The sequence below is a fragment of the Rhopalosiphum padi genome, chromosome 2 (genome assembly GCF_020882245.1).
Source record: "Rhopalosiphum padi isolate XX-2018 chromosome 2, ASM2088224v1, whole genome shotgun sequence".
Classification (NCBI taxonomy): Eukaryota; Metazoa; Arthropoda; class Insecta; order Hemiptera; family Aphididae; genus Rhopalosiphum; species Rhopalosiphum padi.
The window spans coordinates 52,138,689-52,155,446 of record NC_083598.1 but is presented as its reverse complement, the minus strand read 5'-3'; the positions used below and the strand labels follow the sequence as shown (position 1 = coordinate 52,155,446).

At 25.5% G+C, this 16,758-nt stretch overlaps 1 protein-coding gene across 2 annotated transcripts; it reads right to left on the bottom strand.

The window, feature by feature from the left end:
- Positions 1-3,269: 3,269 nt before the first annotated feature.
- On the bottom strand, positions 3,270-14,972 carry LOC132923107 (uncharacterized). 2 transcript variants are annotated; one of them, XM_060986929.1, is made up of 5 exons: positions 14,441-14,972; positions 8,325-8,507; positions 6,274-6,366; positions 5,956-6,006; positions 3,270-3,541 (listed from the first exon to the last, which is right to left on the bottom strand). In XM_060986929.1, the coding sequence occupies exons 1-5, from the start codon at positions 14,523-14,525 to the stop codon at positions 3,486-3,488; spliced, it is 468 nt and encodes a 155-aa protein (XP_060842912.1). In that variant the 5' UTR covers positions 14,526-14,972; the 3' UTR covers positions 3,270-3,485. The 2 variants fall into 2 exon arrangements, with proteins under 2 accessions (XP_060842912.1, XP_060842913.1); XM_060986930.1 differs by lacking the exon at positions 3,270-3,541 and adding an exon at positions 3,614-3,692 and having other exon boundaries at positions 14,441-14,540.
- Between the last annotated feature and the right edge of the window lie 1,786 nt (positions 14,973-16,758).

Sequence of the window (16,758 nt, the reverse complement as noted above, 5' to 3'; positions counted from 1 at the left end):
TATATTATGTAGTACTTATAGCGTTATTTGTATTTAAACTGTGTGGTATCATTGGGTAATTTGTTTAGAGTCATGCCCATGAGAGGTGGAGGGGGGAAGGTGATAGGATTTGAACTCTCTATTTATAAATAATATACCGTGTATAATTCTCAGTATCCGACCCCGAGAAGAGTTTAAAATGTTTAAATTAATTTTAATTTTGATTTAAATATTAAATGTATCACAATTATTTTTAAAATAATCATTTACATTCTCAATATTAATATGAAAATATGATTCTTTTGAATACTTAAAAATTTCAAAAATCGTATTATTAGGAAAAATAGGATTGAGTGTGCAAGTATGCTAAATTAGTAAATCATCTTGTAGAATGTAGATATATGACAAGTTTGTTTTAGCTTCTGACTTCCATCTATAGTTATTAATTAATAATTAGGAATCTAATTTTATTTGAATTTCCAATATTGTATTCAAGCTTGATATACAAAATGTAAATGCAAATCCCAATAGATAATTCATGAGCACGTCACTAAAATCGTTTGTAGTTCTCCAATTCTCGTAAAAAAAATAAAAATGTTGTTCCACTTCACTTAAATTGTTTTATTACTATTAAAGTTATATACTTACTTGATTCTTTAATCAAAAAAAATAAATCAACATGTTTAAAATAATATTAAGTGTAACTGATATAATAGTATATAGTAATACTCTTGCAGTACATGAGTTAGATTCTGACAGGTAATACAATTATAGGAGGCTTTCTTGATTGTGGTCTCTTAACAGTAGTTTTTTTTTTACTGGGACGGATCGATGCCCATCGCTCCGATGGCTTTGGTCTAGTCCTCCAGTTGAAGCCCAAAGCTTCATCCAACCTTTCAACCACATCAACCTTTTCAGGTACCTGTTGTAGTGGCTATTACAGTGCGTCCATCGAGATAGATCGTTATCTTACAATACATTGGGCGATTAGGACGCTACTTTCCTAACACCTTCTATTATTTTAAAGGTTGCATCCAAAAACCACACAATTTTGATTTTGACTCTAAAAAGGTCGATAAACAAAACCGCACAGCTTATCAGTCATATTATAACAAATTTCCGTACATTTAGAGTGCGTTAAAACCGCACACTATTTTTAGTGAAAATAGTGAAAAGATAAGATTATAAGATTAGTACTATACAATAATTAAGTCTTTAGTTGCCACTTAAGTTAACTATTTATTTTCAGGAGCATTTGTTTCAATTTTTAGAAAATTTTTATGTGACGGATATCGTATAAAATGTTTAAATAACGTCGGCAGTCGGTTTCAGTCAATCAAACTTTGAATGTTTTTAATTTTACATTTTTTTAAATTAATATTTTACATTTTTGATGAAAAAAATTTGATGAAATATTCAAATATGAGAATAATTAGAATAAATAATTAATTATACATATACATATGCGTTTTTTGTTTATCGACTTTTTTGTGGTTGAAATCATAACTGTGCGGTTTTTGGGTACGATAATTTTTAAAATTGTATAGTTTTAACCTACTTATTAAATGTGTGCGGTTTTGACCTGTATTTTATCAAAAGTGTGCGGTTTTTGGAGTCAACGATTTTAATTTAATTAAAAAATAAATTACTTTCATTGAATCGTGTTTTTGCATTCTCAAAACTGTATTCTAATAAATAAAAAACCTTAATTAGACATATTCTAATTAAATGGCATGAAAACTTGTAATTTATATTTTAATATTTTATATACTTTATAGTAGTTATCTAATAATGTGCTTAAATTAAATAAAAATTTATTTCCATAAAATGTTATACATAATATTAATTTGACTCATTAAAAAACAAAATAACTCATTCAATTTTAAATTAAAATAAAATTGATTGTTTAATTTTTATAAAAAATTATTAAAATTAAGATTTATATTCTATGATAACAATGTACTTACCGAATAGTTCTACTAATTAAATAGATAAATGTTAAATTATTATATAATACTGATAGTAAAAATTAGAATTATTTTTGTATTTTTGGCAGGGCATAGAATTTATATTAATATCACTAATACTAATTACAGTAAAGTTATTAAACCAATAACAACATTAATCATATTTGTATACTACTAATTAGTAGTAATTACTAAGCAATTTTTAATAGATTCTATACAAATTTCAAAACTTCAGATCTCGTTATAAGTAATTATAATAATGGTATAAATATAAACGTATAACAGTATTACAATAATAAAGTAAGAACAGCAAACATGACAGATAATTCGAGATAAACCTGGATATATAATACATTATTTTATTTTACTATCTAAAAACATAACTATATAAGTAGCATCCAATTAGATGTAGATAGATCCAAAAATGGAAATTACTATAGTTAGATATTTTTTTATTTTAGATTCTATTTTAGAAAAGTTTTATGAGGATTTTGATATCAAATTATTCCTAAATATTATTTTAATAGGTTATTGTTCCTGATTAAATATAATTTTTAAAAACTTACATGCCATGAAATAATAATGTTCATAATTCTCATATGTATCCTGAGGATCTGGTAACACTATACAAATGTTATTAAATGTATTTACTTTGTGTGATTTAAGTGGTTATAATTAAAATCCACCATACAAGCGATCCCTTCTTGTTGTAATAAGCAATTTAGAGGTTTTTTGTACGGCATTTACTATAATATTGAGTAAGTATTGTAGCAGATAACTTACAATGTAGAAAAGGCTAAACACTTTACAAAACAGCAGCAGAAGGTGGGGAAACTGTTTGGTTTTTGACAACTTTGCAATAATAAGAAAAAGTATTGGCGATTTCGCGTTATGAGCAATTTATACGATCGTATAAATTATAATACAGTGGGGACCAGAGACGTATTTAGGGGGCTAGGGGGTCTTGGGCTCCGGGTGGTAAATTTTGAATTTTGGAAAGCATTTTGATATAATACGGTACACGTTTTTTTTTCTTACCTAGCGCGCAAAATTCCTAAATACGTCCCTGATGCTGAAATGCACGTTTTTTATGCATGAATATGAATCAAATACATTATGAATTGAATAGTTAATACTTTATTAATTAAATAATATAAACATATATACTTACTATGATACACTATTTACATTCCCAAACAATAAAATTAAACAATTTAATGTTAGTTATTTTTATTTAATATACAATATACTCGTACCAATACTTGCTACCTAAAGTTATTTTTTTTTAATGTAAGCCAGCAATTTTAATAAAATAAAATCCGCACTCGCAAGTCATATTAAGTCACAAGTATAAATGCGCTTAAGTCGTGTTTGCATGCTAAACATGTTTTTTTATTGTTTTTTGTTTAATAAGAAACAACAATGAGCTGGACCATAACCTGCTCATGCAATACCACGATCAATAGCCATAAGTAACTAATAAAGTAATAACCTTGTTGTTGATGCTTAAACAATAATGATAGAACTTAAAAAACGTAATTACTTACTTAAAATTACATCATAATATTCTGTTTCGGTTAATGCATAACAGGTACCTGTAAATTTGTATTTTGTAAAAAACAACAACAAAAACCAACCACTATTCATACATGCAGTAACCGTTATTTTTCTGCACTCGGGCGTCCTAAGGATGGTCCTTGTATGGTGGTTTTGAAAAAAAAATGTAAATTTCTCAGGTTACACCCCCTAGATTGGTCCAGTACAAATGAAACATTAGAAGTTTTAATTTTGACAATTGAAAAAATATTAAGTCGTGCCACAAAAGCTCTAAAGTTATTTGTTTTTGAATTTCATCAATTATTTTATATTTTTAAATCTGACCAATAAAATATCAATTTTGTACAAAAGTGAATAAAAAAATGTTTGTATAAAAAACTATTTTCTAAATTTTATATTCTTTACTATTGTTCATAGAATCATTTTGTTTATATATAAAAATAGCGTTTTAAGGTGAAAATTTGTTTATTTTTATAATTTATGGATAGAGTATTAGAGTATTTCGACACACAAATGAACAATATAGAACTTTTCTTTATTAATATAATAAGTATTATAGTATTTTAATATTGAAGTATAACCAGGAGCGTCTCCCGCCCTTTGTTGTGTGGAGAGGGGGATAATAAAAAAAATCAATATTAATTTATATGAGATTCAGATATAGAATATAGAACCATAATTAAAATTATAAAAATATTAAATTTTGTTGACATCAAAGTGTGAAATATATTATCACTTATCAGAAATATAGTCTGGAATTATTATGTTATATTGTATTATACGGTTGTAGCAACTACTAACTAGCAATTACTACATTTTTTTTTCGATGCACGAATCGCGATTATGGTTATATATTATGGTACTTTTATACTCTATGACCGCGAATACGTATTTACGAAAACAAGATATTCGGACTCTAACACGATTAAAATATATATCTATTTTTAATCGTTGACTCCACTGATATATGAAAAAAAAAATATCAAATACACACATTAACGTAAATTTTAAATTATAAAATTGGCCAATTACTATGTAGATCAATCCACCTCATGACTTACGAGGGGGGGCAATTTCTCCCCTTAGTTAGAATTTCCCTGAGTATAACTTCTTGATACATACAATTTAATAGGAAGGTATATAATATTATACATAATAGTTTATCGGTATTATTGAAGATAAAATGCAAAAACTAAATTCAATAAAAATCTATTTTTGTAATTTTATCTTTAGAGATTTAAGTTATAGACCTTTATGAATTATTTGATATTATAATTTTAATTATTTGGATTTGTTAGAGTGAACTCATCATTTCTCTTAAGAAATTATTACCTGTTGAAACAAAGAAAAAAATGATAACCACTCTAAATACAAATGCTGAAGACGAATTCAAACAACAATACATTTTCAAACCAAACCAAGTAACTTCAATTTTAAACAAAGGTCTTGTAGATTTTATATATGTTCAGAATCTATGTAACTATTTAATAATTAAAAATATACCTGTTGTTAATAATGTTGTTGAGCAAGGGCCGCATAGGTGCAATTAGCAAGACACTTAGGGTGTATTAGCTCTCCCAATTTTAAAATTAGCAACCTCAGATATATTTTTAATATATCACATTCAGTAGCGTTACAACGCTATGATTGGAAAATGAAGAACTTAAATACCCTCAGTTTTTTTTATTAAAATTGCGCTTATGGCAAGGGGTTAAACAAATCGAAAAGTTTAATGACAAAATAACTAAAGATGAAAACCAACAATAATATTAACAACAAGTTTCGTGCGACTTTCAAAAAACATATACAGACTCAAGAAAAGGAACATTAATGGAGGAGTAAAATTGCATGTAAAAATTATAAATATTGGTTTATAATATTTTATTAACTGTCATTTGTTACTAATTTACATCACACTATTTTAGTCAATTTAAATTACATTTAATTAATGATATGAATTAATTAATATAATTTATTTTAATTATCAAATAAAATCAATTCTATATATTTTTAAGCTTCAGTATGGATTATGGAATATTAACTTTTTTTCTCAAAATTCATAAAATCGAATATAATAATTTGTCTTTTTATCGTATCTAGAAATAAGAAAATAGTTATTCAGAATAAGAATTGTAAACATTTTTTCCCAAAAAAAAATTCTATATACATTTTTAAAAAACAAATATTTATTACGACCTGTAATTAAAAAAAAATAAATATTTTTTTCTTAAAAAATCGAGGTATGTAAATCTTTGACGCTCTTTTGGCACAGGAGATTAATTATATTTAATCGTTAAACTTAACCATTACTCATTTTAATCATTATTCGAACAACTTTGGGGGCGTAATAGGTATGAATAAATCAGAGAACGAATTAAAAGGATCACTCTGTATAGTATAGTAATCCAATTAATCACTCCACTACTCCACTACATTAAACAAAAAAAATTACCTTTCGTTCTTTTTTCAATAGAATCATGTTCAGCCTGCTTTACGTTAGACACTAAATGATAAAAAAATAAGTATTTACATTTTTATTAAGTTAAAGTCATACAAAAAATAAAAATAACAAAAATGTATTGGTTATAGACTTATATAGTTAACTTAAAAAATATTGTTTACAATGATGGATACCAGAAATTCATGGTCATAATATAAAGTCCACTTTAAAAGAATTAACAATATAATACGGAGATTATGTGGTATGCAATTAAAAAATAGGTATATTTAGTTAAAATTTATATATTTAATTAATTGAGGGTTTACTCACTGTAATAGATATCTTCTGTTGGATTGACGTAAAGTTCATAATTTTCAAATACGTATCTGGGTGGTGTATTTTCAGTATTTCCACCCCAATTTACTGTTAGAAACACATAAAAAAATTTGATTTTATTTGAGTACGGAGAATAATCTAGTATGTATAGTGTCGTATATGTTAAGATTATTGAAATATGCAATTAATACGAATATTCTTTCATACGTGAGTCCAGTGTGTTGTGTGTGCAAGTATCTATATTGTATTTCACTATTAACCTTCTACTTATAATATTAAGTACGTATTAGGACATAACTTTCGATTGTTATACAGATGTAGATTATGAGTACCAATATGGCTATAAAGATTGTATATAATTATAGCCTTTCGGTATTTGACGTAAATATAAAGATACTATATAAAATATACAAAACATATTAAACGGAATAATGCATAAACAGTCCCTGGTGCAGTCCCACAGGCGTAAATTTGGCTTATTAGAAGGGGGGGGCTAAAATTATAAACATAGAATAGGTCCGCGGGGTGATTCGCCCCCGCACCCCTACATATAAATTTTACAATTTTACTGTAACATTTATTGTTGAAGATTATAAATACTTCGAAATTATTTATTTAATAAAACAATACAAATTTTAATTAAATTATTATTACTAACATTTTCTTTCTATTTATCTTTTTTTTGTTACATAAGATTTTTTTATTAAATCTGCTACACAAAAAACAATAAAAACAATTGATGAAAATAAATTAATAAAAAAAAACAACAAATAAAAAGTAAAAAGATTTTTATATTAATTTGACATGCAAATTATTTAAGAATGGGCTGACCGGAATCATTTTTCTGATTAGCTATAATAATAGATGCTAAATACATAGCACGTGGCGTATACGGTATACATAACATGGTATCGTTGTCGTTATAAAATATTAACGTAGCTCAATCATTCTAATTTTATTATTAATTTACAATACAAAATGTATGCATGAACATTAAACGATCTCATAACACATAGTACCTATCGGATACCCTGTTTAGGAAGTACTTATAGTAAATTTTATAATTTTCTCCAATAAAAAACCTGACATTTGTTGAAAAACTTTTTAAAAAATATAGGTGGCCTAAACAAATTTTTTTTTGGGGGGGGTATATGCGTTCCAGTAGTATGTTACATATTACTATATTTTTATTACAATATAACTTTATCATAAAATCGTGTTATTTATCTTTCATTAAATACCTATATAAATTCTAAGTGCATATACTCAAGGTTCGATTTCGACAAATATTTCGTTGTTTGGTTACTATTATAGAAAGATAATATCAATAATTGGGGCATCGTGCGTATGGGCGAATTTTTAAAAATTGCAATGTATTTGGGCAATTACGTATAATGCGTTAGGACGAGTGATTTTAAACATGGTAATGTATTTGGGCGACCTTTTTTAATGTCCTGGGATGCTGTATTTTATCAATCTATTTTCCTTCTCATTTTGACAGACTCGGTACATTTTCTATTAGTGCATCTAAAACTAAAATACCTGTTTTTAAAGTGGTTAGATTCGCTAAAAGTATAACTTTTAATTGAAATGCCTCGTTTATTTCGTTTTGTATTAAAAGTATAATCAATTTTAAGATCCATTTTTGACATAAACTCACTAACATTATAATACAAGTTTCTGTTTCCAATGTTCAAGCAAATTAACATTTGAAAATATGATAAGGTTCTACTATAGTTGACCGACCTGCATAAAAGACTATGCCATATTTAGGTTGATATAAAATTCTCTATAGATTTTATATAATGTTTTTATCTTAATCTTTACAATTTTATTTTTTATATTGTCTCGCTCAAACACATTATAAGAAACACGTCCAAACACATAACTTTTATTATTATTATTTTCTCCATAAAATTGTAGTGTATACAATATGCATACATTTTATGTAATTGACTGAGTAGTGTATAATATGATTAAAATATATCTTACAATATAACTATATTAAAAAAACAAATACATTAAATTAAATAAGTTTAAACTACCATCAGCAGAATTTAATTCAGGCATTTGATTTTGTAGGTATTCCTGTATTGCATCATTTTTCTTTTTTTCGTAATCTTCCTTAGTACTTTTATTTATTAGAGATTTGTTTACATAGTTTTCAAACTCTTCAACTGCTTCATATGCCTTCTTTGTTGCGTCATAAGCTCTTTTAAAATTTCTAACTGTCATTCAAATATCAGTGTCAGGCCAATATAAGGTCATGAAAAAATAAAATGTTTATTTACTATATATGTTGATATAAGTATAATATTATGGTCAATGGGCTGTGATATGTTGGCATGTCGCATAGTTTTTATCTAAATAATGGATTGACTATATGAGAAATTATTTTATTTTGCATGTGAAAAGACTAGGAAATTTGCAATAGAGCAGGCCATTCGTAAGTAATTTGATTTTATCTAGTTTGCTGGCTCATATTCAGGTTTATTTTGTAGAGAATAACAATAGTTATAGGCCTTTTCAAAAATTATTATTTTATTTTTCGTAATGGCCAATTATTTTTTATTTTTATTGCATATTAAACACGCTATGTCAATATAACAATAATAAAACCGGGGAAGCTACTCAGATATAATAAATGTATCAATATAGTTTGAAAATCGATATGTTAAATTTGAATTCAATAATACAAATATATAATTTTATTTTATATAGTATAATACTATAATAAGCTGCTATTAATATTATTTATATTAATTCAATACTGCGTACCGTAGAATGATGTAAATAATAGATTTTCAATCATTGTATAAATGTTTTGAAAATGTCACTGTGAGTAGTGTATAGTAGTAAATAATAATATTCTTAATGACGGAAAGTTAAACCGAATAGTATTTTTTGAATTACAACAAAATAACTAAACATTTTAAAACATAAAAACTATAATGTATGTGGGATCATGTATTACATTTCAAAGCCTAAATATTTTTAACAACACTTAAAGATAAAAAAAACTTAATATATTCAAAAATTTCAAATACGAAATACCTATAAATAGCTTAAATCGATTCTCAATATTTTCACATTATAATTGAGTATAGAAAATGACAATTTTAAAAATTCCTAATAGCTGAATATCTCAAGTTTCTACGATAAATATTTTTTTAAATTACAACACTGAAATAATTATTTTACGATCAAATAGGTATCAAATTTTGTCAACAATTAAATTACAGATATTCATAAAAAATATTTGTTAAATTGTACTCAACATTTTTTTTATAAGTTTTGTTATAAAAGTGTGTATACAATTTTATATTAAATTATCTAAAATTAGTGATAAATACTAATAATTGTATTAATTTTTAATAACAAAATAATTTATCAATATCAACTACAATTAAAACACTAGACCTTAATACCTTATCCATAATCCAGTCCCAAGAATGTCAATTAGAGCTTTAAAAAGTAGTCCAGTTCTTAACATTATAAATCTAACAGGCTCAATATTACTAGAAAAAGAACAATAAGAGAATAAGGCACATATTGGAATATACTACAAGAACAATAATAGCAACAAAAAATCCAATCAACCCATGCTAAAATAATAATCTAAATAATTTTAGCACTCAAATATCAAATAGCTACTTATGCCTCAGATCTTAATATTTTTTTAACAAACATACTTCATCACCAAAACTCTGAATAACCTCCATGGATTACCCCTAACCAATTTACCTATTTCAACCTATCTTCCTTCTTAAAAACTTAAACGCATTCTTATATATACAAATAAAATTTCCTCAATCTGAAAAACTACTACTAACACATTGGGAAATATATGTAGATGCGTCAAAAAATACATAAGAAACTGAAATCCAGCCTAACATTCAAACAGCTCATCGCATCCCAATACACTCAACTCAATTTATACAGCGGAATATCTAGTTCTATTGAAAGCCACAGAATTAACTTCCTCTAAAGTGAATCAATGCACAATATTGTACAATCATATACATGGACTCACTCAGTGTTCTCAAAGTCTCAAAAACTTAGACAATCCTAAAAAAACAACACTGTGTGCACTCAAATATTGAATATACTAATTAAATTTTAAAACAAAATAGCTAAAAAGGCAACCAAAGATCCTGTTGAATTATGGAATATAGGTAACAACTCATTTTGACATAAAATTCTTAATAAATATAAACCTAAACCAAATATGTCAACAACAATTAAGTAATTAAAAGTAATTGTAAATTTTAGTGATTTAAATAAATTTTGTCAACATTTTAACTTAAAATATTTTAAAAAAACTTAATGGTTATTATTTTTGATTTTTGTTTAAAAGCGTTAACAATATTCGTCAGAATCTTAAAAAAAACAAATTATTTATTATAAATTCATAAAACCTTTTGTTTTATTCTAAGTTTTGAAAAAGTAATAAACGACTTCTTGTAAGTAATTTATACTGAAACTATAAAATCTAAAAAAAATTATAAAACTAGTCAAAATTACTTATTTAAACAATAACTAAGGATGTTAATTATTTTGTTATAATTGAAAAACCATTATTCTATTTGTAGGAACTTCAAACTTCTACGTTTATTATATCTTATTGAATTTTTCTATAAGTAATGAAATTTTTGATTTATTTTAAGATATTATTTTTACTATTTTATGGTATTTACAGAGAGATGTTATTAAATTCTGAGTTGTATAGATAAGTTGATATAATATGAAATAAATATTATATACTATTATAATAATTTAAAAACCTTTAAAACCTAATACTAAAAATAAAATTAATTACTTTAATTGGTATAAAAAAAAATATTATCTTGAAATAATATACTTAGTGACATTATATTTTGACAGACTGTCTTCTTAGAATTGTGTTTCGTATACAATGATATATCATTGAATTCAAATTTAACAGAGATGTGAAGTACCTACAATCTACATTGTTAACAAAACTTTCCAAAATACGATCTAACAATGTTTAGATAGACTTGTTGGACATTGTTGGAATTTGTAGAACTCCTCTTTTTAATCATCACACATATTATTTTGTAATGCTACATTATTGGAAATTTGAAGTTTATTGGAGCCCCCTTTTCATTTATTCCAAGTTAAACGTTGTAAATACTGCAAAATACACACCTGGCATTAATATATAATTATTCAAATCGAGCCAACAATGTTTAAATACACTTGTCGGACTTTTTTTTAAATCCATTATACATTTATAATATATACACAAAGATGATGTAACTAAAATGTTTTGTCAATATTTATTTTAATACCTTACAATATTTTTCAAAATGTATGATACTATATGATGTGCATTTAGTATATTATTAGTTATATTATATTTTTAGTTTCTACTGGAATGAATTTGGTAAAATGGTTTAGGATCCCAGGTATTAAATTAATTTATTTTGAATTTGATTAGGGCAAGGAGTTCGGAGCAATCATTAGAACCCAATATTAAGTTGCATAAGAATTTTGATAGTAAAAATTAACGCCTATTATTAAGAATTGACAAGTTCAAAAAATTAAGAAAATTTTGATATGACCCATGGATTGGTCTAGGAATATTAAATTTGAAAGAAATAAACCGTTAAAAATTGTTTTGAACTGACTCGATAGATTTTTCTGTTTTTCTGTATTATATTGGTCCAAGTTAGAGGACTGCAGTACTCGCGATTAGAGCGGACAAACGAACAGTTAAGTGCTTTCAGTGCTGTTGGGTCATTAAATGATCAACATGTCCTTTTGATAAATCCAAGATTACCCATCGGTTTATTTTTAATCATTTCGGTGTGATTTGAGAAAATCAATTTGTAGTCGAACATTACCCCAAGATCTTTAAAATTATATTCAAGTTCGAGTGTTACTCCTGAAATAGATTAATTCTATCTTAAAATTTGGTTTTTTGTTAAGGTGTAAGTGTAACGCATGAATTTGTGAATCAAATGTGTGTGGTTTTGAACTATCGACCTTTCAAATTTCCCTTTTTAACAATAGAATAAATGTGTGCGTTATTGAACGGTGTAAAATGTTCGGTTATGACGACCGTTTTAATTAATATGGAAAAGTCAAATGATTAGATTACTCATATAATTTTTTCTTTAACTATAAAGTTTAATATTTTCTATATAGTTTTATTATTATTATTTTTTTTTTAATGAACAATTGAACCTCATTTATAATTTATATTATAGGGTATAGCGTTCGGCTATATTACACTAAAGAAACATGGTAAAAAAAATATATTGGATTCTGGATGAAGTTATAAAATTGCGGATAATCCAATTATACGCTTTAGATATGTGTTCACAGTTTTCATAATAAAAGACTGAAGAAGAAGTACTACTGTAATGTTGTATATATAACGAAATATTATTTTATATGCGGAGCGGGAGTCAATAAATGCCGATTCAACAAAAATTAATAATGAAATTGTCGACGGCGACGACAAGAGCGGAGCGATCGGGCAGTTGTGGTGTACTGGTGTGTTACAGCTAACAACTATTCATATTTTAATATCTTTTAATTATTGTTTCATTGTACTATTATAGTATTATATATTAATTTTATTTCGATTAATATAGCTATTTGTTTTTATTCTCATATATCGAGGTACACACCAAAGTGTTTGTGGCGAGGAAACACTTTAGTAGAAAATAGCAAGATACTATATAATACTATTAATACTTTATTTCTCTTCCAGTACTCGTTATCGTGGTCAGATGAGAAATAGTACCATTTTGTCCAGGTTAAAGAGATCTCACTCTCAAACACCCAGTACTCGTTATCGTGGTCAGTTGTTTAAGAGTAAAGCAACCATAAAGTTATAACGTATAAACTTTGCGAGGTCTTATTAAATTGTCCTTTGTGTAGTACTTGTTATCGTGATCACCAAAGGATTGTTGAGTAAGCGCTTACCGCAGGTATCAATACTACTTGTTTAAAGGTTTGGGAATCGGATACCGAGATATCTATTCTATACGTCAAGCCATCGCATGACGCGTATACGACAGTACTAACTACTAAGTGAACAACTAATAATAATTAGTTAATACTTTAATGAGATCATATTTCGATTTGATTATTTGTTATAATAATGGTATAGAATTATGTATACGGATACATATTTGGATCAAATTATTATTTCATTATTGACAACATTTTTTAGTTACTTACACCATAATTTTAATGTATATTTTATAATAAATAATGAATTTGTATAAAAAAATTTATTATTAAATTTATAACAAGTTTCCAACAATGTAGCATAGTAAAATACAATTTGGGATGGTTAAAAAGGAGGCTCCAATAATTACCAACAAGTGTATTTGAACATTGTTTGGAAATTGTTAAATGGTAAATATGTTATAGCGTACATGCAATGCTAAGTGTGAAGTTAGCATTACAAAATAAAATGCGTGATGGTTGGAAAGGAGGCTCCAACAATTTCCAAATATGTCCAACAAGTCTATCTAAACATTGTTAGATATATTTTGGAAAGTTCTGCTAACAATGTAATGCCAACTTCACACCTTTAAATTTAACACCCATAATAGTGACTCACTCGACATGTAATATACAGCAGAGCGGTACTTATTTGCCTAACTTTTTTTTTTTTTTTTGATAAAAAAATAATAATTTTTAATTGATCTGTTATACTGCAATAAAAGGCTAAATCTCTTTGCAAAAATCCTATGACTAAAATAGAGGCATGTATACAATGATACACTGTTATATAGCTGACTGCTAACCACAATATAATATATACTTTAACTTTTAAATATATCTTAAATTGTGCTGATTACATGCCTGTTTACTTATTCTTAATACATGAATAATTATAATATAGCCTACGAGATATTACATATAAATAATAAAAATTATATTTCCTATATTACCAGTATACCTAAATTTAATTATTAATTTTTACTCTACTTTAGATAATTATAAAATTTGATAATAGTACAAATTATTATTAAAATATTATATTAATAAGCACTAAAGTTACAAATATAAAAATATATTATTAAAATTAATTTGATACGAAAGATATTAAGATAGATAAATTACACTCAAATGAGTCAAAATAAGATAACTTGTTAATAGTATTCATAAAATTTACCGTAATTAGATTCTTGATTTTTCAATTCAGTGATATCTTTAAAACCGTCTTTAAGTTTTCTGTGATACGCTAAATATATAAACATACTTTATAATTAGTTGCCTTTGTTATAAAGTCATTTATTAAATCTACGAATGTAAACTAACTGAGTAAATGATTACTTACTATAAATTGTAATTATTCAGTGGAGGACAATTTTATAAATAAATACTATACGCAATTATACATATAGTACGCTGTTTAGAACATTGATTGATTTTCATGACCCCCTAATATAAATATTATAATCCTATTGAACCCTCATTAGCAACACAACAACGTTTGTGTTCAAAATAGTTGAACTTTAATTTTGTTTAAGCTTCATTGTTTTTAAGTAAAAATATATGGAGCGAAAATTACATTTGCACACATATCAAAATCCGAGAAATCGAATAATAGGGAATGGGACTTTTCGGCGCTGCCGTATCGGCGATAGGTATTTTCGACGCTGCCGTTTCGGCGACGTCGATTCGGCGATAATGACAAAATACATGTTATAATGAAAATAAAGTATAAGAATAAAAAAATAAAAAAATGCACTATAAAATTGCATTTAAATTATATTTATTATAATAACTAAAAAATTGGAAAAAAAATTTTATATTTTATATTTTATTTTTATAGTATTGTTACTTTTGTATTTATTAGTTGTTTAGTTCTGGACGTACTAATTGGCTACTATTACTACTAGCTATGATAAAATTGTTATCGAAGATAACTTGTACCTATGTATGTATGTATGGTGTAATAATAATATAAATAATAATAATGGATAGTAAATAGGTATATAACGGCAATAATTTACTTCCACTACTTCCAAGCAAAAAGGATAGTATTTATGAAAAATTATTAAATATGTTAAAAACGCTTGAACCAAATTTAAATCCAGACTCAATTTCTTGTGATTTCGAACTTGCTGCTTTTACAGCTATAAAAGATGCATTCCCAAATGTACAAATATTTGGATGTTATTTTCACTTATGTCAAAACTTTCGATCTAAATTAGGTGAGCTACATTTAATATCTCGTTAAAAAAATGAACCAGAACTTTGCATACACGTAAAAAGTATTATCATTTATCGCATTAGCTTTCGTTCCTATATCAGATCTTGATGATGCGCTTTTTTTTACAAATGTATATAGATTTTTAATCTATATTATTTTATATCTAAATAACTGACTATAAGTTATATGTGTATTATTTTGTACTAAAATCCCAATTCTTATTATTACTATATACTATAATTATACTATTTTTATAGTCACGAATGTCGTTGAACTTGAATTTTATAAATTTAGTACTTAATAAAAGTACTTATTTAATAACTTAATATTTTTTTTTAATTACACATAATATTGTACTAAAAGAAATTTTCACTATAACATGTATTTTGTCATTTTCGCCGAATCGGCGTCGCCGAAATGGCAGCGCCGAAAAGTCCTAGACCCCGAATAATAAATAGCATTATACTATAACTTAATTAGGTAAATTATATTATTATTATTGTTTTAACAGACAAATAATAAAGTAATATTGACAATTTTTTTTTAGAATAATAAAATAATAAATAATAAATTATAATATAATACAAAAGAAATACAATTTCTACAAAATCATATTTTATTAATTATTGACAACTATAGGTACTTCAAATAAATCACAGATTTTATTATGTGAACATAGAAAAAATTTTAATTAAAACAAATCAATGGTATTAATTATATTTTTAAATATAAACAATAATTACACTATTTACACTGAATCACGGAAGACTTAATTATTAATATTAATTAATTTACATATTTAAGATATGTGTAGAAATGTACAACTGAAGAAACAAATTATGACCCTTTATGTTATATAAATACCACTCAACCTATTTAATTAAAGATATTAATAGTAAGAAAAATTAAATAATTAATTCATTAGGTCACATATGACCGAGGGACTTGAAAAATTGTGTAGCAAAAACAGCAGAAATTGTACCTATATGGAATTTTTGGTTGGGAGTGAATGAGCATGGGGTATACGTTAGGTACATAATACATATTATTTTTAACAAATAAAATTAAAAATTAAAAAATTGATCAATCAAAATTAATTAAATATTATATAAAAACGTTTAGTGACAATTATTGTAAAATGATTATAAAAAGATAAATATAATTTTTAACAATTCACATTTAAATTTAAAAAAAAAATACTAATAGGCAATACATTTAATACCTACAAAAATATTAATAAATAAGCAATATACCTATATACCTACATGTGTTTC

Excerpts from the sequence above, each read along its gene's own strand:
- LOC132923107 (XM_060986929.1), bottom strand. The coding sequence starts at position 14,525 with ATGTTTATATATTTAGCGTATCACAGAAAACTTAAAGACGGTTTTAAA. Across the intron at positions 8,508-14,440 it reads AAATCAAGAATCTAATTACG|TTAGAAATTTTAAAAGAGCT; the intron begins GTAAATTTTATG and ends TTTGAATGACAG. Across the intron at positions 6,007-6,273 it reads AACAGAAGATATCTATTACA|TGTCTAACGTAAAGCAGGCT; the intron begins GTGAGTAAACCC and ends TTTATCATTTAG.